At 50.6% G+C, this 22,591-nt stretch overlaps 1 protein-coding gene across 1 annotated transcript in view; it reads right to left on the bottom strand.

The window, feature by feature from the left end:
* DNAH10 (dynein axonemal heavy chain 10) overlaps window positions 1-22,591 on the bottom strand; it is a 175,620-nt gene that overhangs the window by 26,089 nt on the left and 126,940 nt on the right. Inside the window, exons 52-57 of the mRNA XM_008005149.3 lie at window positions 22,010-22,181; window positions 16,130-16,333; window positions 14,851-14,931; window positions 11,279-11,476; window positions 10,435-10,596; window positions 6,153-6,327 (exon numbers count right to left, since the gene is read on the bottom strand). Of these exons, the coding sequence (XP_008003340.3) occupies window positions 6,153-6,327; window positions 10,435-10,596; window positions 11,279-11,476; window positions 14,851-14,931; window positions 16,130-16,333; window positions 22,010-22,181 (992 nt within the window). The remainder of the gene's footprint in view (window positions 1-6,152; window positions 6,328-10,434; window positions 10,597-11,278; window positions 11,477-14,850; window positions 14,932-16,129; window positions 16,334-22,009; window positions 22,182-22,591) is intronic.

The raw sequence follows: 22,591 nt of genomic DNA, 5'->3' as shown, positions 1-22,591 counted from the left end.
TAGATCATCACTCTGCTCCTCCAGAACTCAGATGTCCACTGCCCTTGGTCCTCTGGAGAACCAGAACTGCCAACGGAGCAGGACACAGAACAGCAGCGCTGGTGCAAAGGCCGGAGAAGGAACCGAACCCATCTCACTGGGGCATCCTGCTGCCGGGCAAGGTCAGTGAAAGCCACAGAGGTCTCCCGGACCACACTATGGAAAGACAGAAGTGGAAGGAGAATAGCACAGAGAAGGCAAAGCAGGAAAGGAAGGAAAAGGAGAGAAGAGCAGGAGACAGAGGCCCCAGAGGACATGGAAGCAGTATGGGGGCGGCCAGGCAGGGGCCCAGGCATTTGGGCTCTGGTAGGAGGCCGGGGTGAGCCAGAGAAGAACGAGGGGGATGGAGGGAGAGAGGGAGACACATGCACAAGGATAGAGACAGAGATAGGGAGACAGGGAGGAGACAGGGAGACAGGGAGGAGACAGGGAGACAGGGAGGAGACAGGGAGACAGGGAGGACACAGACAGGGAGGAGACAGGGAGGAGACAGGGAGACAGGGAGGAGACAGGGAGACAGGGAGGAGACAGGGAGGAGACAGGGAGGAGACAGGGAGGAGACAGGGAGACAGGGGGGAGACAGGGAGGAGACAGGGAGACAGGGAGGAGACAGAGAGACGGGGAGGAGACAGGGAGACGGGGAGGAGACAGGGAGGAGACAGGGAGGAGACAGAGAGAGACAGGGAGACAGGGAGGAGACAGGGAGGAGACAGGGAGGAGACAGGGAGGAGACAGGGAGACAAGGAGGAGACAGGGAGGAGACAGGGAGACAGGGAGGAGACAGACAGGGAGGAGACAGGGAGGAGACAGGGAGACAGGGAGGAGACAGGGAGGAGACAGGGAGGAGACAGGGAGGAGACAGGGAGGAGACAGGGAGACGGGGGAGACAGGGAGGAGACAGGGAGACGGGGAGGAGACAGGGAGACGGGGAGGAGACAGGGAGGAGACAGGGAGGAGACAGAGAGAGACAGGGAGACAGGGAGGAGACAGGGAGACAAGGAGGAGACAGGGAGGAGACAGGGAGACAGGGAGGAGACAGGGAGACAGGGAGGAGACAGACAGGGAGGAGACAGGGAGGAGACAGGGAGACAGGGAGGAGACAGGGAGGAGACAGGGAGGAGACAGGGAGGAGACAGGGAGACAGGGGGGAGACAGGGAGGAGACAGGGAGACAGGGAGGAGACAGAGAGACGGGGAGGAGACAGGGAGACGGGGAGGAGACAGGGAGGAGACAGGGAGGAGACAGGGAGGAGACAGGGAGGAGACAGAGAGAGACAGGGAGACAGGGAGGAGACAGGGAGACAAGGAGGAGACAGGGAGGAGACAGGGAGACAGGGAGGAGACAGGGAGGAGACAGGGAGACAAGGAGGAGACAGGGAGGAGACAGGGAGACAGGGAGGAGACAGGGAGGAGACAGGGAGGAGACAGGGAGGAGACAGGGAGGAGACAGGGAGGAGACAGAGAGAGACAGGGAGACAGGGAGGAGACAGCCTGAGCAGACAGCAACCTGGAGGCTTTCTGCAATGAGCAAATCCCCCAGCCCTCCTGACCCCGGCACCCTCACACACTCCCACGCAGGCAGCAGAGGAGAGAGGGCCCCATAGCCTACGGACAAGCCAGGGCAACGGCTGGGAGGGAGGGTGCCCACACTTCAGCACAAAGCCCAGTGATGAAGGAAATGGCCCTGAGTCACCAGGGAAGGGTTCAATTATACTGGTGTCGGCTGCTTAGGAAAGTGGCAGCCGCCTGTCCGAGTGTCTTTAAAAGGTTCCTTCAGGGTGGATGGAAACCAGGCCCCAGCCACTGCTCTGTGAACAAACAGGTAGGGAAAGAATGGGGGAGATGTTTTCAGATTCAAGACAGAAAGAGCCCAGGCCTGAGGCGGGGTCCTGAGCCCTTGGGCAAGTTAGGAACGAGCCAGGGGTGTCAGTTTTCCCATCTGTACAGTACAGACACAGAACCAGACCCTTCCAGTTCCCAAATCCTCTGAGTCTATGAAAGTGAAGTTTTCTGCTGTTGTGTTACAGGCCACGCTCTGGGATCTCACTTATCGAGAACACACCACTTTCCACAATGCCGGATGACTGAGGTGTGTGAAATATTGAGGTTGCAAGCCAAGAGAAATGGAGATGTCTGTTTAATTTGATTCCTTTCTTCTATCACCAGACAAACTTGGGAATGAGAAAGGGAGAATGATATGCTACCCTCCCTAGAAGAAAATAATCATTTTAAGCCTCACTCCCCGCCTCCCAGCGCTCTACCCCTGACACACCAGCTGTCTCTGCTCTTTCTCCAGCCGAGCTCCTTGCAGCCTCAGAGAAGGTGCCCCCTCCACCCTCCATGACCATGACTAGGTCAGGTCCCAACATCCACTGTCAGAGCAGCAAGGACCTTTCCTTCCTAACCTAATCCTACATCATTTCCCCATGCACATGGGATTCCTAGAGGAAAACAGAGTGCCAGCTCCATGCGGTGAAGGCCCTGCCTCCCTGTCTCACTGCTGATCGGCCCCAGTGCCTGCTCAGGGCAGGGGTGGGGTGGGGGACAGACACCCAATGACTATTGAATGAATGAAAGGAAGAAAAGTAAAAATCAAAAGCCAGCAACAAAGGGGGCCTTTTATACTTTTATAGTTAGAGAAACATCTACTTCTAATCTTCATGACTCTTCATCTTCCTGCCTTAACATTTAATGTTTCCACAAAGAGGATTGAGTATGATAAGAAGGAAACGCTTTTTAAGGACTTAAAAGATTATAAAATTGTCAAGATGTAAGTGCTGGCTCATTGTGCTTAACATCCAAATGACCTGAGAAAAGCCAGATTTTAGTCATCTGGAAAAACTCAAATTGGATCCAAACTCACACAAAACCCCAGGAAAAAAATCCTCAATAGATAAAAGATTTAAATATAAAAAATTAAACCATAAGAGTACAAAAAGAAATCATGGGGAAATTATTTTACAATCTTGCAGTGTAATCAGGTCTTTTAACTGGGACACAATATCCGAAAGCCACAAAGTAGATTGGGTGCAGTGGCTCATACCTGTAATCTCAACACTTTGGGAGGCTGAGGTGAGTGGATCACTTGAGGTCAGGAGTTCGAGACCAGCCTGGCCAACATGGTGAAAGCCCATCTCTACTAAAAATACAAAAATTAGCCGGGCATGGTGGTGGGTGTCTGTAATTCCAGCTACTTGTGAGGCTGAGGCAGGAGAACCGTTTGAACCTGGAAGGCGGAGGTTGCAGTGAGCTGAGATTGCGCCACTGCACTCCAGCCTGGGGGACAGAATGAGATTCTGTCTCAAAAAATTAGTTTTAAAAAAGTCACAAAATAAAATATTGCTAAAATCTGCCACATAAAAATAAACATACATGGCAAAAACACACACACACACAAACCTCCTAAACAAAGTCAAATGGCCCATGGCAAACCAGGAAAAGATCTGCAACTCATCTTATGGATAAAAAGCTGATCTCCCCATTGTATAAAAAAAGCCCCTGGAAATGGTTTTGAAACAAAAAGCAACAATAGCCACGGCCCAACAGATAAGCAAACCAAGTTCACAGAAAAGGAAATACACATAACTCTTAGACATATTTTTCACATAGGCAAAAAAAGGCCAGCCTCACTCACACTAAGAGAAATGCAAATTGAAACTACACAAATACCACTCTTCATCTACAACATGTAAAAAATCCAAATGTGATCGCTCCCCCTGTTGGTGAGTCTAGGAAAAAGCAGGTACTGCTCACTTGGATTGTTGGTGAGGATAAATAGGTTCCATCCCCATGGCTGGGACTAGGCAACAGCTATGAACATTATAAATGCCTACACCCCGGGACCCAGCAATTCCACTTCCAGAAATGTATCCTGCAGGTGGACTCTCCCAGGTACACAATTAACTATGCTCAGGTTTATTCTTTGCCACGCTATTTGTAAATGCAAAAGACTGGAGACGCAATCAACTTATTTAACAAACTCATCAGTAAGGGCTTGTTAAATAAATTATGGCACAGCCACACAATGGAATGTGGAGGAATGTTCTAAAATATCAGGGAAGTTCATCATATATCAACATGCAAAAGATCTCCAAAATATATTGCTAAGCAGAAAAGATGCAGAAAGATATGCATAGGGTGTTACAGTTTGTATATAAAAGAAGGATAAAAGGATTTGCAGGTATCTCTTGCTCTCCAAACCCTCAGAACCTGAAGTCAGGAACAGAAGAGACCCTTGTGTACCTGACTGCCTTGGTCATGCATGAAAATCCTCGGGATGGGTATACGAGAAATGATATACCCACACTACCTGTTGCAGCGTGGGAAGGTGACCAGAGCTGATAGAGGACACAGTGGCCATGGGCTTTTCCCAGCATGCCTTTTGGATGTTGGAGCCATAATCACGGCTAATGCTTACATGGCTCTGACCATGTGCCCAGCCCAGTTCTTCACATATAGGCTGATATGATCCTCATGAAGACACTAATGCAGCCGAGACAATTCTTATTCACATTTTACAAATGAAGAAACTGGAGCACAGAGAAGTTAGATGACTTGCTAAACGTCGCACAGCAAAGAGGCAGAGCCATGTATGAATGTGTAAAAATTATTCCTTTTGTACTTTGGCCTTCTCAGGGGTGAGCTGGGCACCTGTCTGCAATGCCTGTCTCACTGCAGGGGACACATGTCAAGCTCTCTATCTGGCCCCATGGAAGCTCCTTCCCACCCCTCCACCTTGGGTTGATGGAAGGGACTCACCGTTCCTTCTCTTCAAATAAATCCCCTTCAAAAATCCTTCCTAGTTTCTGCTCTCACGATGTTTTTATGCTGCTGACCTGGGAGTGGTGCCCCAAATCCTATTACCGGTAGCTAGATATTCCCCTGAGAGAATGTGTGTGCAGACCGTGTCTCCTACCCTCCGCTGGGTGTGCACTTCCACTGGGTCCTGGCACCTCAGCCTCAACTTCCAATGCTTAGTGCTGAAGTTTTAATACATCCATCCTTATACCTTCCTTGACACCATTCTCAACATTGAAATAACGACTTCTTGCTGACAACAGTGGCACCTCCAAGTGACCTCCCAAGAATGAACCAGGTCCCCTGTCCTGGAATGAGCTAAATTCCGTGTTCAAATTCACAAATGTTTCATTAACAAGAAAACAAGGGCACGGCCTTGGATAAGGAGTGCTGCTCAGCCTTCACAGGCGGCACAGAGCCACAGAAACAGGAAGCGCGGGGAACACGCACTACTCCACCGGGAGCCCAGAACGGAAGCCCACTACTGACCCAGGAATGGAGCCTCTTGGCTGCGAGACCTGTGTGTGGGGCTAGGAAGACTGATCTTCCGGATGAAGAGTGAGGAAGGAGAGAACTGAGGCTCCCACGCTGGGGGGTCTGTGTGGGGCCAGGCAGCACAGGGGCAGAGGCAGTGGGCAGAGGCTGGCACCAGAACATTGTTCCCTCCTTGGGCTTTACTCACAAGACTCAACTGACCATCAGAGTCCAGGAACAGTGCCCTGGGGAGACCAAGCCTTGCGGGGAGAAAGTTTGCTGGCCCAGGCCACACCAGGTCACCCTTGCTGACAGCAGATGAGCCCTCTGGTGTCGGGGACAGGGTCGTCTTACAGATTGATTTGCAAGATGTATGGGGGCCTCAATAGTGACCTACTCTCACCCTCCTTGAAAGCCTCCTTGGCCAGAAATGGGTTCAGGCTAGTCTGGCCGTGGTGTGCACACATCTCTGCCGAGCTGTTTTCAGCAGGGCTCGCCCTGTGTTGAGCACTCTGCCCCTACGAGGGCAGACACTTGCGCCCACGTGTTCCGTAAAGAGCACTGTTTTACCCCACTCCATCCTTCCCTTGGCCTGGGTTCAAGGTCGGCAGGCCCTGCTTCCTACTAGCCAGGGGAGCTGGATGCCTGGGGTGCCCACCTCATCTCCCTGGGCCTCACTTTCCTCATCCGAAAATGAGATGAGGTTCCCACCGCAGAGAGAGCCAGGCGCAGAGGCAGCACGTGGTGTCGACTCCTTCGTAAGCTCCTGGTCACCACGATCATGGCGACTACTGGCCTGCAGAGGTGGAATGGAAGCCCAGAACGGCAGCCCGGGCGCGTTACCTAATCTCAGTCACGTCCGACTTGTCCAGCTTCTGCAGCTCCAGCTTCGCGGCCTCCAGGATGGGCATGACCTCCTCCAGGGTCGTCTCGGCCTCAGCCTTCTCCATGGCAATGACCTTGTTCTGCTCCTCTATCTCTATGGCCTTTTCCTCCGCCAGTTTCTTCTTCTCCTCAGCTGCAGGGTGGGGCGGGGGTGAGTAAACTTGGGCTCAGAGGAGATGCACTCTCGGCCACCGGCTCTGAGCAGAGTGCAGGCCTTAAAGGTTGGCTTGAGCCCTAGCAGGGATCTAAGGAGCTTTGGCCAATGTGGCAGCCTTAGTGATCCTGGTGGGACAGAAAACCCCCCCATGCGTGGGGCCTCCAGCACCAGGCAGCCGCCCTGACTCCCACCTTCCTCAACTGGCCCACCTGTGTCCCACCCACTCCATCCAGCACAAATCCCGTGGCTCCTGATAGCCCCCAGCCCTGCCTCGCCGGTGTTCACTGAGGATGCTGGGGGCCCCCTTCCGCTTACCGGCTCCCTGCGATCTCCTCCTTCTGCCTCTCATCGCCTCCCCCTACACTCACTCGGGCCCAGCCAGAGCCGCCCTCTAAGGAGGCTGCCCCCCTGTCGCCTTCTCTTTCCCTGCCTTGCCGATTTGCTTCATGACACCGATCACAATCGGGAAGTTTCACTTCACAGTTGACTGATTCACTGTCTGGGTGCCCTCACTCACTAGGATGTCAACACCTCCCCAAGGGCTGGAACCCCAAAACCTAGAGCAGGGCTTGGCTCACAGTGGTTTGAACAGTGTCACCCCACCAAAATTCGTGCCCACTGGGACCTGAGGATGTGACCTTATTTGGAAGTGGGGTCTTTGTAGATGAAATTAGTTAAGATTAGGTCATACGGGGTTAGGGTGGGCCCTCAATCCAGTGCCTGGGGTCCCTATCAGAAGGCCATGTGGAGACACACAGGGAAGAGGGGCATGTGGCAATGGAGACAGACACTGGAGCGGTGCATTTATAAGCTAAGCTAAGGAATACCAAGGGCTGCCGACAACCCTGAGAAGCTGGAAGAGGCATGAAAGAGTCTCTTCCCCTAGAGCCTTCAGAGGGAGCGTGGTCCCGGCACCTTGATGTCAGACTTCGGCCTCCAGAACTGTGAGAGAATAAATTTCTGTTGTTGGCCGGGCGTGGTGGCTCACACCTGTAATCCCAGCACTTTGGGAGGCCGAGGCAGGTGGATCACCTAAGGTTGGGAGTTCGGGACCAGCCTGGCCAACATGGAGAAACCCTGTCTCTACTAAAAATACAAAAATTAGCTGGGCGTAGTGATGGGTGCCTGTAGTCCCAGCTGCTCAGGAGGCTGAGGCAGGAGAATTGTTTGAACCCAGGAGGCAGAGGTTGCAGTGAGCTGAGATTGCGCCACTGCACTCCAGCCTGGGCGACAGAGCGAGACTCCGTCTGAAGAAAAAAAATAAATAAATTAATTTTAAAAACTAAATGTCTGTTGTTTTCAGCCCCCAGATCACGGTGCTTTGTTACAGCAGCCCCAGGAGATGCATGCAGCAGGTCTTCTGCAAACAGAGGCTGGCTGCAGAGGTTCTGCCTCCCCCATGCTAAGGTCTCTCGGAATCCATCTCCACAGCTAACAAGCCAGCATTGGCACTTGCAGTGTGCAAAGCCGTGCACGGGCCCTGACACTGTAAAGGTCCCCAGCCCAGGCACTGCTTCTCCCTGGGGCAGCAGGGGGGTGAATGCGTCAGAAAAGGGTAGCAAGATCACAAGTGTGGAACCTTCGGAACAGAAGAGCAGAAGAAAGGAAGCTGTCTAAGCTGTGAGCATGCCGAGGCGGGGGTGGGGCCGGCAGGAACAGAGCACAGAGGTAACAGGACCACCAGAGCTGGCTGGGAAGGAAGAGGGCTGGTACAGGCCTCGGGAACCTCAGGGTGGGGAGCAGCCTGCAAAGGGGTCCGGCCAAGCCAGGTGCTTGAGTCATGTTGAGGAGCAAAATGATGGGCTCTTTCAGCCAGGCAGGAGCACAGGCTGGAGGCTGGGGCAGGTGCTGAAGAGCCACCCTCAGGAGAAAGGATTGTTTGCACCCCACCCCACCCTCTGCAGGACTTGTCAATGTATCCCATTCCTATGGGCACCATTGGTTTGGGCAAGGGACTCAAATCTGTCCAATCACAGCCAATTCTGGGAGTTTTGTGGGAATGCATGGGAAAGAAGAGCCCTCTCTCCCCTGGGGATGCTGAGCTAATAGGATGCCAACCTCATGCGGGAGGCTGCCAAACTCTCAGCATGGACAGAGCCTGCTGCCTGAGATGAAGCCTAAACAGAAGACAGCAGAGCCAAGAAAGGGAAGGAAAGATTCCCACTGATACACTTGAGTCCTAGATCCAGCTGTGCCTGAAGCCAGGATGCCTCTGGAATCAATGTGTTTCCACTTTAGATTAAGCCACTTTGAGCTCAGTTTCTACCATTTGCAACCAAAATAGTCCTGATCGGGACAGGCAGCCTGGAAACAGAGATCCTAGATGAAGCTTCCTCCAAAATTCCAAGTGGGAGCAAGGTGACCCTGGACAAGGATGATGGCAATGGGGAAAGAAAAGCAATCACAGGTAGGAGAGGCACTAAACATGGGTGTGGCAAACAGGTCGTCCTCAGTACAAACTGCAGCTTGGGCACTGGGGGAGGGGCTCTCTTGGTTGTGAGCTTCTTTGAGGCAGGGGTTGAGTCTCATTCAGTTTCTAGCCCCCACTCTCCCTACCATGGTGCCTGCCATGAAGCTGAAGTCAGTATCTGCTGATTGGCCAGATGAATACATGGAATAACAGCTTCCTTCAAGACACCTTCAGTCTAGTTTTACATCTAAGGGGCCAGGAATGTATAGTTTTTTACATCTAGGGGGCCAGAAATATATAGTTTTTGAAAGACAGATCAAAGCAAAGTGCAGCTATGTGGGAATGAGGCATTTGATCAAAGTTCTGGTAGAAGAAACACGGATAGGAAGAGAGACGTGGTATGGATATTCTCAGCAGACCGAAGGGAGAGAAAGAGCAAATTACTGCAGGACTCACACGGGCATGAAGAGGTGATGCTGTGAGCAGGTGACAGGGTGTCATGGGAAATTAGGTGGGCAAGATGACATAGAGGGATTGATGGGACCCTTCATGGCCACAATGAGGACTCAGCATCAAAACAGGCAGCAGGGGGTTGCCACAAATTCCTGGGAAAGGATATCTATCGATTAAGTTGCTTTGGTTGCAAGCAACAGAAGCTAACAATGGTCGAGTTAAGAAAAATGTGAAATTGTTATAAGAAGACATGGTAGCTCACGGACATGGAAGATGCTGAAACACGTAAACTAGGGGCGCCTCAGGGATCTGGGCACGGTCACTGAATGCAGTCTCTTCACAGCACTGCCATGCAATAAATGAACACAAATAATCTTCAGTCTTTATGTTGGCTGACTCAAAATGTGCAGTCCCAGATAACTTCTAATTGGTCTGCCAGGGTTAGAATAAGCCCATCCTGATGGCAGGCACTGGGAGTTGGGGAGAGGCAGTTTGCCAACACCAAGTTAGGGTGCTGTTGCCAGAGTGATGACAAATGGATCCTGTGCACAGGGCCGGGTGCAATGACAAAGGAACTGAACCGAGATGACACCTAGCAGCAACACAAGCACAGACCAGCAGGAGAAGGAAGAGGCAGGCAGGTCAAGTAGCATCTGCAGGAATCTGAGAATGAGCTGGGGAGGGCACACATCAGAAACCAGTGGCCCAAAGACCTAGAGAGGAGGGTGAGAGGCCAGGCACAGAGCTGTGGGCTCCAGGAGCTGTCCTGTGCCAGGCATCGCAAGAGGGTAGAGTCGTCAAGAGCAGGACAGTGCAGGTGACACACAGCCTTGGCCAGGAAGACTGAGGGAAGGAGCCCAAGAAAGAACCTTGAAACAGCTTCAAGGGGAGCCAAGAAAAGTCCCACATCGATGACGCCAAGGCTTATGTCATTTCAACCCCACGGACTTAGTTCACCAGCCCATTGAAGGTCGAGTGACTTTTCCATTCCCGGGCACACCCTCAGACTACCAGCGCACGGGCCTACATAGACACTACATATGGTAGCGTCTCAGTGCTTATGAAAAGGGATGAAACTGGCTGGACACGAGTTCAGAAAGAAACAGGAATTGCAGGGTCAAGACGGCACGCTCGGTGCCTACAAGCAGTTTTGCAGGGACATCCCGGCAGAGCCCTGTCCTGCTGGGGGATGGGCTGCCCTGGCCCCAGCCCTCACTCACCTACAGCGGTGTTGACGGCAATCTCCTCCAGCAAGGCCTCGCAGGCGGCGGACTTCTCGGCCAGCACGATCTTCTGCTCGGCCAGCTTCTGGTTCAGCTCGTCCAGCTGGATGGTGGCCTCCTTCAGCTTGTCCAGTCCCCCCTCCAGACGCTTGCACTGAGCTGAGGAAAGAGGGCACCTATGTTCATTGTCAAGGTGGCCACTGTTCCCAACACAATCACTGGGATTTGCCTAACTTCAGCTTATCAAAAACAAAACAAAACATTTTTACAAGATGGCACGTGTCTTTCGGTACCTCCACTGCCATACTGGGATGGCATCAGCCAAAATGAATATGTATCTGAAAACAGTGCTTCCCTTGGCCAATAGCCAGAGCACTTTTTAAAAAGCCCTGTCCAGCAGTGCATGCTGCTGCAGCAGACAGTATCTCCAATGTGTGCCAGGCATGGTGGCTGCACCTGTGGCGCCAGCTACTCAGGAGGCTGAGGCGGGAGGAGCACGTGAGCCCAGGAGGTCGAGGCTGCAGTGAACCATGATTGCACCACTGCACTCCAGCCTGGGAAACAGAGACCCTATCTCTAAGATAAAAAACAAAATTGAAACATTGCTAATGTGATGAAAACGTAAAGCTTCAAAGTCTATGACTCAACACTGAGAATAAAAACAAGGACATGCCAGGGTCCCACCCACATGAAAGAATTGCTCCAAGACACAAAATCCAAGATGTGCTTCGCTTGGCCTCAATCCTGAAGATGGCTGATCTTACTAAAGAAAAGATCAGCGTTCCAATCCTTACCCATAAATAAGAATGACCTCTGTCAACCACCCCATCCCCAGGCTTACCTATATTATACTGCGTTTTCTCATCCAGCAATTTCGAATAGGTGTGAATAAAATCAAGGTAGTTCTTGGGAGTGACATAGTTGCTGCGCCTCAATTTCTGTAGAAACTGTTTGCTGTAGTGACCCACGGACTGGTGAACCAAAACAACATGCTTTACCACATTTTCTATATTTTCTGCCGGGATCATTGGATTACACCCTGAAGAGGAAGGAATAAAAAATGTATTTTTCTTTTCTCTCTTTCCTTCTTTTTTTCTTTCCTTTTCTTTTTTTTTTTTTTTTTTTTTGACACAGGCTCTCACTGTGTCGCCCAGGCTGGAGTGCAGTGGCCGGATCTCAGCTCACTGCAGCCTCCACCTCCCAGACACAGGTGATCCTCCCACCTCAGCCTCCCAAGGAGCTGGGACTACAGGCGTGGGCCACCATGCCTGGGTAATTTTTTGTATTATTTTGTAGAGGCGAGGTTTCACCCATGTTGCCCAGGCTGGTCTCAACTCCTGAGCTAAAGCGATAAGCCCACCTCAGCCCCACAGAGTGCTGGGATTACAGGTGTGAGTCACCGCACCCGGCCATGCTTCTTAAGAAAGGAAAACAGTGGCTCTTCAAAGAGTCAAATATAAAATTCTTATATGACTCAACAAGTCCACTCCTAGGTATATACCCCGAAGAACTGAAAAACAGGGACTCAAATGAATTCTTGTATGCCAATGTTTACTGTAGACTATCACAATAACCACAAGGTGGAAAGGACCCAAGCGTCCAGCAATAGAGGAATGAGTGAACAAAATGTATCCTAGCTATACCAGGGATGGTATTCACTTGTAAAAGGAATGAAGTTCCGATGCTGAAACATGTATGAGCCCCAAAAACATGATGCTAAGTGAAAGATGCCAGAACCAAAGGACAAATATTGCATGATTCCACGTACACGAACCCTCTCTAGAACAGGCAAATTGATACAGACAGAAAGTAGATTCGAGGTTGCCAGGGGCTGGAGGGAGGGGCGGCGGGGAGCTAGTGTTCAACGGGTACGGAGTTTCAGTTTGGGATGATGAAAAAGTTTTGGCGACAGATAGTGGTGTTGGTTTCACAACATTACGAATGTGATTAGTGCCACATGTACATTTCAAAATGCTTAAAATGGAACATGTTAGGTTATATATATTTTACTGTGATAAAAAATGATGTTAAAGTTTTTAATAGGACAAGAAAAGAACAGCTATCACTTATTGGTGGCTTTTCAGGACCACAGCAGTGATCCATGCCAATCCTTTTTTGTTTGTTGTTGTTGTTTTTTTTTTTTTTGAGACAGGGTCTTACTCTGTTGCCCAGTTCCTTCCCTACTGTTAGGAAGCCCTGTCTTCCCTAAAGGCCAAGACACCATGGCAGAAGAGCCTTGGGTTTTCAGAAGCAATCACCACCTCTGTCTCTGCCTGTTGCCCTCCCGGCCCGCCCAGGGGCCGGGTGGGATTGTTCAGTGACCCACCGCTGGATGACACCCAGCACATACTGGCAAGGGTGGGCCTTCCTATATAACTGCTGAAAGAATTAATGATGGCTTCCAGTGTCAAGATCACATCACCTAGATTATCTGATAGGCTGTTAAACGCATTCAGCTCAAAGCAGAGAATGTCTTACGTTACAATGAAGGAAGGAAAGACAGATTGAAAGTACAGATTAATCCAGATTCTGCAGAGCTCGTCTTGTTATTCCAGGGTTAGCAAAACACAGCCCCAGGGCCTATTTTACAGCATGCAGGAAAGACTGTGCCTCACAAACACCTGTGCCTTTGGGCATAGTCATCTCAATTCCAGGGAATATATTCTGTCTGTGTGTGTGTGTGTGTGTGTGTGTGTGTGTGAGAGAGAGAGAGAGAGAGAGAGAGAGAGAGAGAGAGAGGTCTCACTCTGTTTCCCAGGATGGAGAGCAGTGGCACGAACTCGGCTCACTGCAACCTCTGCCTCCTGGGCTCAAGCAATTCTCATGACTCAGTCTCCTGAGTAGCTGGGATTACAGGTGCCCGCCACCACACCTGGTTAATTTTTGTATTTTTAGTAAATACAGGGTTTCACCATTTTGCTCAGGCTGGTCTCAAACTCCTGGGCTCAAGTGATCCATCCACCTCGGCCTCCCAAAGTGCTGGGATTACAGGTGTGAGCCACTGCGCCCGGCCTCCAGGGAGTATATTCTAAGGAAAAAGAGTTCTAAGCAAATTCTACGCAGCATTATTTGTGATGCTGGAACACTGAATACTGAAAGCAAACACAAGCACTTCACACATGAAAATGGCAAATACAACTCTGAGAACAAGGGTACATCTGTATCGGGGCTGGCCAACTACAGGCCAAAGAACAAATCCAGCCCACCCCGTTTTTGTAAATGAAACATAGCCATAGTGATTCATTTACGTATTGTCTATGACTGCTTTCATGATAACATGGCAGAATTGCGTAGCTGCGAAAAAGCTGTAAATATTTACCATCTGGACCTGAGATATATCATCAGAAGAGAGTCATTCTCTTGGCCCCTTTTCCCCTAAAACTGCATTATGATTAAAGTTATGATTTCTTCTTACATATAGGAATATTTATTTATTTATTTATTATTGAGTACAGATTTATAGTGTTGAAACTATTTTCAAGGTTACCCAGTGTCATTCCTCATAAATCTGCTCAAGTTAGGTCCAAAGAAAAAGATGTTCCCTGAAGACAGACTTCCTTTCTTCTTCAAAGATTAAAATTAATATCCGGCCGGGCGCGGTGGCTCAAGCCTGTAATCCCAGCACTTTGGGAGGCCGAGACGGGCGGATCATGAGGTCAGGAGATCGAGACCATCCTGGCTAACACGGTGAAACCCCGTCTCTACTAAAAAATACAAAAAACTAGCTGGGCGAGGTGGGGGGTGCCTGTAGTCCCAGCTATTCGGGAGGCTGAGGCAGAAGAATGACGTAAACCCGGGAGGTGGCTTGCAGTGAGCTGAGATCCAGCCACTGCGCTCCAGCCTGGGCAACAGAGCAAGACTCCATCTCAAAAAAAAAAAAAATTAATATCCAAGGCCTTTGGTGTTTGAAACGCTAGAAATTCAATGAGAAAGCAGAATGTTTGCTGAATTGTCCTTGGAGCATTCTTTGGGTAGAGGCCAGCACATGTTTTCTACAAAGAGCCAAACAGTACTCACATAGTCTCTGTTGCAATTATCCAGCTTTGCAGTTGTAGCATAGAAGTAGCTGGAGACAATATGTTAATTAATGAGTGAGTCTGTGTATCAATAAAACTTTATTTACTAAAACAAGTAAGGGGCCAACTAGACAGCAGACCATGGTTTTGCCAACTGCTGCTGTGGAGAACACCTAATCAATTTTTATCCTAAATTGTCCTTGTTAAGTCTCCTGAAATGTCTTTGGGCTAAAACACCAAACATAAACCAAAAACATACTAACAAAATTGAAAGCCATTTGTTACCATAGGGTTTTCCAGTGAAGAAATCTACAAGACCAGAATTCAAAGTCAGAGAAGTGATAATAAATTGCTTTGTTGTATCAATAATGTAGTTCCCATAACAGCTGTGACTTACCTAGAAATGACTTTGCAACCGCATGGAGGGCTTGGGGAGGCCAGGGCATGAACCAGTCAATACCAGTGTTATTTACCATACCTTGAAAGGAAAGAGAGATTAAAAAGATGCTCCTGGCCTGGGCAATGTGGCAAGACCCTGTCTCTATAAAAAATACAAAAATCAGGGCTGGGTGTGGTAGCTCACCCCTGTAATCCCAGCACTTTGGGAGGCCAAGGCGGGTGGATCATTAGAGGTCAGGAGTTTAAGACCTGTCTGGCCAACATGGCAAAACTCCATTTCTACTAAAAATACAAAAATTAGCCGGGCAGTAGTGGTGCGCACCTGTAATCCCAGCTACTCAGGAGGCTGAGGTGGGAGAATCGCTTGAACCCAGGAGGCGGAGGTTGTGGTGAGCCGAGATCATACCACTGCACACCAGTCTGGGCAACAGAGTGAGACCCTGGCTCAAAGAAAAGAAAATCAGCCAGGCAGCGTGGTGGTGTGTGCTTATAATCCCAGCCACTAGGAAGGCTGAGGTGAGAGGCTCACTTGAGCCCAGGGGGTCGAGGCTGCAGTGAGCTATGATGATACCACTGCACTCTAACCTGGGTGACAGAGCAAGACTCTGTCTCAAAAAAAAAAAAAACTGAAAAAAGGATGTTCACTCTGCAACCCTGAGACACTCAAGAACATGGATGCCATCTACAATAGCCAACAAGTTAGTGAATGAGCCAGATGTATCCAAATCTATTTCATCAAAAGCAGAGTTTCTCACCCTTGGCGCTATTGATATGTGAGCTCTAATCCTTTGTGGCAGGGGCTGGCTGTGCACTGTAGGATGCTTCGCAGCATCCCTGGCTTCTACCCAGTAGATGCCAGTACTACACTGCACGCTCCCTGGAGGTGTGACGACCAAAATGTCTCCAGGCATTGCCAAGAGTCTCCTGGGAGACAACCTCCCTGCCCCTGCCCCACCCATTAGAAACCTCTGCTCTAAAGGTTGGCATGTGGCTGGGGGAATTTTCCCAAATGGAAGGAAGCGGGGAGCCACCCTCCACACACTGCGGGCCTCGCATGCAGGAGTGTGGGCACATCCTCCTGTCAGAGGGACATCATCTACGCCCAATGGCGTGGATGGGGCAGTGAGCCCCAAGCTACAGTGCAGAGCCCACATTTCCACCTAATGGCCATGCCTTGTTTGGCTTTGCTGGGGGAACCTCTAGAGGTGTGGACAGACCCTCAGCCACACACCCTGCCAAAGTAGGGGAAATGGGTTCACAGGCTCCACCACGGGTACCTGGGAAGTTTCTGCACCAGGTCCTCAGGGTGTCCCCCACTGGCGACATGCCCAGGACAATGTGCAGGTTATTTGCACTTTTGTTCACGAAGTACTGCCACACGGACTCCTTGGCCGGCCCCATGCCTTGCTTCAGAGCTTCCTGTCCAATCTGACTCAGGATAGACTCCTTCTCCTCTTCAGGGAAAAGCGCAGGTACAATTCCTGGAAAAGGAAGACATGCTGATGATCTCTCTGAGTCCCAGGGTCACCACCTCTCTAGGCGCTGACTGAAGTGACGGAAGGTGTGGAAACAGCCGCAGGTGCCGAGTCCAAAGAGCAGCGCGTGGGCCTGACTTGAGACCCGAGGCTTCCTGCCGCCTCATGGGAAGCCGTTAGAGCTGTCTGTCAAATGGGGATCCTAGACGCTGCCAGCTTGCCTGGGAGGATGACCGTGAGCATCACAGTGGAGCATACAGAGCATGAGGAAGCCTCACTTGCCTGTAACTCGAAAGCAGGGATTCTCAGCTGGGATTTGCCCCCAGGAAATACTGGGCAATGTCTGGAGATATTTCTGCTTGTTGCAACCTGACAGGGAGATTGCTACTGGCATCTAATAGGTCAAGGCCAGGGATGCTGCTGGATGTCCTAGAGCGTCTAGGAGAGCCCCACCACAAGAACCACCCAGACCCAAATGTCAATAGCACGTGGCCGAGAAACCCTGGCTACGTGGACTTCTTCTTTCCTGTGTCTACGCCGTTCCAAATTATGTAATACATTTTAACGCCATCTCTGACGTTCTCCTGTGCAAGGAGGAGTTAACGTGGCAGGCCACAGCTGCTCACCTCTGAAAGGCCCACTTACCAGGTGGGCCCAGAGCTGGCACCTGGGAACTTAGATTCCTGAAGGGCTTTCTCCCCGATTCACTGATAAGAGTGGCCCAACATGGGATGTGGTTTGGACCTGTGTCCCCACCAAATCTCATGTCGAATTGTAATCCCCAGCGTTGGAGGTGGGGCCTGGTGGGAGGTGACTGGATCATGGCGGCAGATTTCTCATGAATGGTTTAGCACCATCCCCTTGGTGCCGTTCTTGCGAGCGTGAGTGAGTTCTCGTGAGATCTGGTTGTTTGAAAGTGCGTAGCCCCTCCCCTAGCCTTGCTCCTACTCTGGCCACGGGACGTGCCTGCTCCCCCTTCACCTTCTGCTGTGACTGTAAGTTTCCTGAGGCCTCCCAGAAATCAGCACCATGCTTCCTGTACAGCCTGCGGCACTGTGAGCAACATAAACCTTTTCTTTATAAATTATCCAGTCTAAGGTATTTCTTTATAGCAATGCAAGAACAGCCTGGCCATTGTGTATGTTGTTTACACTGCTTGTGTATGCAACATATTCTGTGCTGACTACCCGCTTTCCCTCCGGGCATCCGGGATTTTGGCACATGCCAGGTAGAGGTGCCTACATGAGCACCCCAAGAAAATCCCACAGCACTGAGTCTCCAACTAGCTCCCCTGCTGGGCAGTACTTCACAGAGTTGCCACAACTCGATGTTGGGGGATTAAGCGTGTCCTGGGTGACTCCCCGGGGAGAGGACTCTGAGGCTTCAGACTGGTCTTCCCCAGGGTCCCCCATGTGCCTTTTCCCGCTGCTGATGTTGCTCTGTGTCCTTCTGCTGTAATGACTCACGGTCGTGAGCAGGACCACATGCTGAGTCCTGCGAGTCCTCCCAGCGAGTCACAGAGCTGGGATGGTCTTGGGGATCTTCGACACCGTTCCCAAGACTGCGAGAGACAAAGAGGAACTCACTCCCCATGCTCCGCCTGCCCTCTCAGTCTCTCGCTCCCTGTGCTCCACCTGCCCTCTCAGTCTCTCGCTCATTCCACCTGAACTCAGTGCTTGGCTCTCCCTGGATGGTTCACTCAGGTCCCATGGCTTTACAAACCATGTGTCAGTGGCTCTGAAATTGACATCCCCACCCTGGGCCCCTATTCTGAGAACCAGACTCAGGTACACACTGCCTGTGTTATGGCTGAAGTTGCATGTCCCCCCAAAAGAGATAGGCTGAAGTCCCCTGAGTAGCTCAGATTGTGACCTTATTTGGAAATTGTCTTTACAGAGATAATCAAGTGGAAATGAGGTCATTGAGATGGTCCCTAATCCAATACAACAGGTGTCCTTAGAAAGGGAGGAAATTTGGACACAGAGACAGACAGCACACAAGGGCAAGGCCACGTGATGACAAAGACAGGGATAGGAGTGCTGTGCCTACAAGCCAAGGAACACTAAAGACTCAGCAGCCACCAGCAACACAGATTCCCCCACCCAGAGCTCAGAAGGAACAGGCTCTGCCGACACCATGATCCTGGGCTCCTGGCCTCCAGAACTGTGAGAGTAGATTTCTGTTGTTTTAAACCACCCAGTTCGTGGCACTTTGTGACGACAGCCCCAGCAAACTAATCCACTATGCAATATCACATTCGCACATTGCTCACCTAGTGCAGCAAACTCAACACGCTGCCAATGCCACAAGCCCAGACCTGGTCTTCCTCATCTCGGCGAACGGAAGCACTGATCACTCGCTCTGCCAGAAACCTGGCAGTCGCGCTTGATACCCACCCCCCCCACCTACATCCAAATCCATCCAAGTCCTGTTGGCTCTGCCTCCCGAATACCTCGTGAATCCACCCGCTTCTCTCTGTCCCCAGAGCCCCACCCTCCTCCAATCACTGTCACTTCCTGCCTACACTGCAGGGGTAGCTCCAAACTGGACACCTCTCCCATTCCTGTTCCCCTCTAATCTAGTCCCCACGGGGCACTGGAGGGATCTTTTGAAAACAAATTTTGGCTGGGCGCAGCCTTGGTCCCCTGCCTGAGCCCCAAAGACTCCCCTGTTAGATATCAGACCATCTGGCAGTTACTCGCCAGGGGCCCTTTTGGCCCAACTGTGATCAGCAGTCAGTCAACAAATGCTGCCACACCTGTAATCCCAACACTTTGGGAAGCTGAGGCAGGAAGAACACTAGAGCCCAGGAGTTCAAGACCAGCCTGGGCAACACAGCAAGACCCCATCTCTTAAAAATTTTTTTAATTAGCTGGCTTTGGCGGGATGCACCTGTAGTCCCAGCTACTTGAGAGGCTGGGACAGGAAGACAGTGTAAGTCCAGGAGTTGGAAGCTACGATGACCTATAATCAAGCCGCTACATTCTGGCCTAGGCAACAGAGCAAGACCCTGTCTCTGAAATAATTAATTAAATAAAAAAATTTAAAACCTATAAATCTAGACTACATCATTGCACCGAGAATAAAATCTTATCTCCTATAAATGACCCACAAAGTTCCACGTCATAGACCCCTCCACCCCATCCCGATCCCTGCACAACAGCTCCATAAAGGTGTCCATGGCATCCTAAGTCCGGGAACCTGCCAACAGGTTTCCTTATGTTTCCTGCAAAAAGGACTTTGCGGATGTAACTCAGTCAAGGATGGTGAGATGTGGCGAATGCTCTTGATTATCCAGGTGGGCTGGAGACAATCACAGGGGTCCTTACAAGAGAGAAGCAGCTGAGTTTGCATCAGGATGACAGAAGCAGATACTGGAGGGATGCAAGCCAAGGAGCCACGATAGGGTGGCCTGAAGCAGTTGGAAGACGCAGGGAAACAAAGTCTCCCTGGGAAGCTCTGGAAGGAACCAGCCCTGTCAACACCCTGATTTTAACCCCTTAACACCCTTTTCTGATTTCTGACCCCCAGGCGCCTAAGGTAATAAATCTGTGCGGTTTGGGGAAATTTGCTACAGCAACCACAGGGAGTGTGACCATACACCACCTCTCAGGCCTCGGCTGAAAAGTCTCTACAGTGATGCCTTCCCTATCAGCCCTGAGATGGCTCCTGCCCACACTCTCTCACAGCACCTCCCCTTTGCTCTCGTGACACTTGCCACAACCTGCAATTGCTGTATCTGTTTGTATATTTGTTGTTGTCGTTAACCAGCCCACTCACACGCTAAAATGTAAGCTCCAAGGAGAGCAGAGGTCATGACCGTCTTATTCCCTACCAAACCCAGTGTCTGGAATAAACACTGTGGAATAAATCCAGGTGGATGACACGATCCCTCCTCTCAAGGAGCCGACAACCCACTGAAACGGAAGCGACTTAAAACGCAATGATCAAAATGCAGCAAATATACACTTAAAATGTTGTGCATTTCCCTGTACATAATTTTTACATCAAAAGAAAACACTAAACAAAACTTGAACTCTATATAGTGCCACACAGAAGCATTTAGCGGGGAGAGTAGTGACATGCAATTGACTTTGAAAGCATCTAAAAATGAGATGGGTGGAAACAGGGAAGGAAAGCTGTTTACATGTGTGACAAAGCAAGTGCAGTAAGACGTGAATGGAGGGATCTAGATGGCATGCCGGCAGATGTTCACAGAAAAAATTCGTTCAGCCTCACTGTTATGTTAGAGATTTTTTTATAGTAAACGCTGGGAGGCTACGGCTCAATGAATAACACGGCAATATAATAATGAATATGGTCAGGTCCTGAAACAAACAAGCAATCAATGAAATAGGTCCCTGGGAAAGAAAAGAGGTCCCTGGAAGCCATTAGGCCAGGCAAAGTCAGCAGGGATCTTTGCAGGGCTCTAGGGCAGACAAGATAACAACACAGTAAAGTGGTTGTGAGCGCGGCTAAGATGTTAAAAGTCCTGTGTTCAAGTCCCACCTCAGTGCCTTCCCAGGCAGGTGCCCTTGGATAAGGTAGGTGGCACCTCCTGGGGCAGCCATGACTAATCACCACAAAGCGAGTGGCTTAAGACAAGAAATACAGACACCGACTCTCTTGCAGTTCTGGAGGCCTGAAATCAAGGTCTCAGGGTAACCTGCCAAAAGCTCCAGGGGAAAAATCCTTCTTTGCCTCCTCTGGCTTCCGGTGGCTCCAGGTGTCCTGTGGCTTGTGGGAATCTTTACGGGACCTTATTCTCTGTGTCTTCAATCTCCCTCTGCCTTCTCTTATAAAGACAGCTGTCACCGGATTTAGGACCCACCCTAAATCCAGGAAGGCATTTCAAGATCTTTAATTTAATTACATCTGCAAAGACTCTTTTTCTTAAAAAGGTCTCATGCACAAGTTCCAGGGATTTAGGACCAGGATGTATCTTTTGGGGGGCCACCATTCAGCCTTCTACATTCAGCCCTCTACAGTGGGCCTCAGTTTCCTCAGCTGTGATATGTACCTTCCGTATTAGGTTTGATTGTTTTTCAGTTGTTTTTCTTTTGGTTTTGTTTTGTTCTGTTTTGTTTTTTGGAGATAGGGTCTCACTCTGTTGCCCAGGCTGGAGTGCAATAACATGATCATGGCTCACCACAGCCTCAACCTCCCAGGCTCAAGCAATCCTCTTGCCTCAGCCTCCTGAGTAGCTGGGGCTACAGGCTCATGCCATCATGGCTGGCTAACTTTTTAAAAATACCTTCATAAAGACGGGGTCTCAAACTCCTGGGCTCAAGCCATCCTCCCTCCTTGGCCTCCCAGAGTGCTGGGATCACAGGCAGGAGGCACCACACTCGGCCTCTCATCAGGTTTTTGTGGAGACAGGAATGCATGATGCACACTTAGCACGGCCCAGGGCATGGCCAGACGCCCAGACACCACCTGTTCTTACTGCAAGGGCACTGCCATCATCGCAGACGGAGAGAAGGGGGCACACTTGGCAGACTCCAGGACAGGAGGAGCCAAGAAGATAATGAGACCTATCTCAGGGGCCCACTGTGAGGGAGGAACAGGGACACCTGGACAGGGCTGCCCACAGAGTCTGGAGGTGGTAACTGCTGAAGAAAGCAACCTCCCTTCAGAGCTGAGCAGGGAGCTGACCACAGTGGGCACCAGCCTTGGCTGTACCTGAGGTCAGCATGTTGTTGATGAGCTCCAGGAAGCCTTCCTCGGCCACATGGGCATCCGTGAACAGAAAGATCATTGCTTTGTTCTCGATCCCGAGTTTCAAATAGAGGCTCTTCAGGTCTTCCCGGAAATTGTTCTCCGAGTAGCCTCGGCTCAGCAGGATCTCAAATACCTGTAACACAGACACGGAGCACATGGGCGTCACCATCACCAGCCTCCCTTCCCTGCAGGCTCTGGGGCAGGGATGCTGGAGGAGAGTGCAGAGGGCGTGGGTCTGTCCAAACTTGAGGAAGTGGTTCAGGAAAGAAGAGTCTGGAAGGGACTCCCTGTCGTGGAACAGGAGCGGGAAGCCCCATGAGCCTAGCCACAGAGGAAAGCGGGGAAGAATGCACCCCGAGGTGAGCGCCAGCCATATACTGCAGTTTACAGAAAATCAGACCCTGTGGGAAGATGCACACAGGGAGAAACAAACAGTCACTTTAACTTCTTGACAGGAAATCAATGTGCACACGAAATCGACGTCAATGTGAACAAGGACATAAGTTTAAAGCACGCTTTTTTGGCTCAAGTGTTTCTTTTCTC

Source organism: Chlorocebus sabaeus, chromosome 11 (genome assembly GCF_047675955.1).
Source record: "Chlorocebus sabaeus isolate Y175 chromosome 11, mChlSab1.0.hap1, whole genome shotgun sequence".
Classification (NCBI taxonomy): domain Eukaryota; kingdom Metazoa; phylum Chordata; class Mammalia; order Primates; family Cercopithecidae; genus Chlorocebus; species Chlorocebus sabaeus.
Note: the sequence above shows the minus strand (reverse complement) of the source record. Positions and strands in the feature narration are given on the sequence as shown.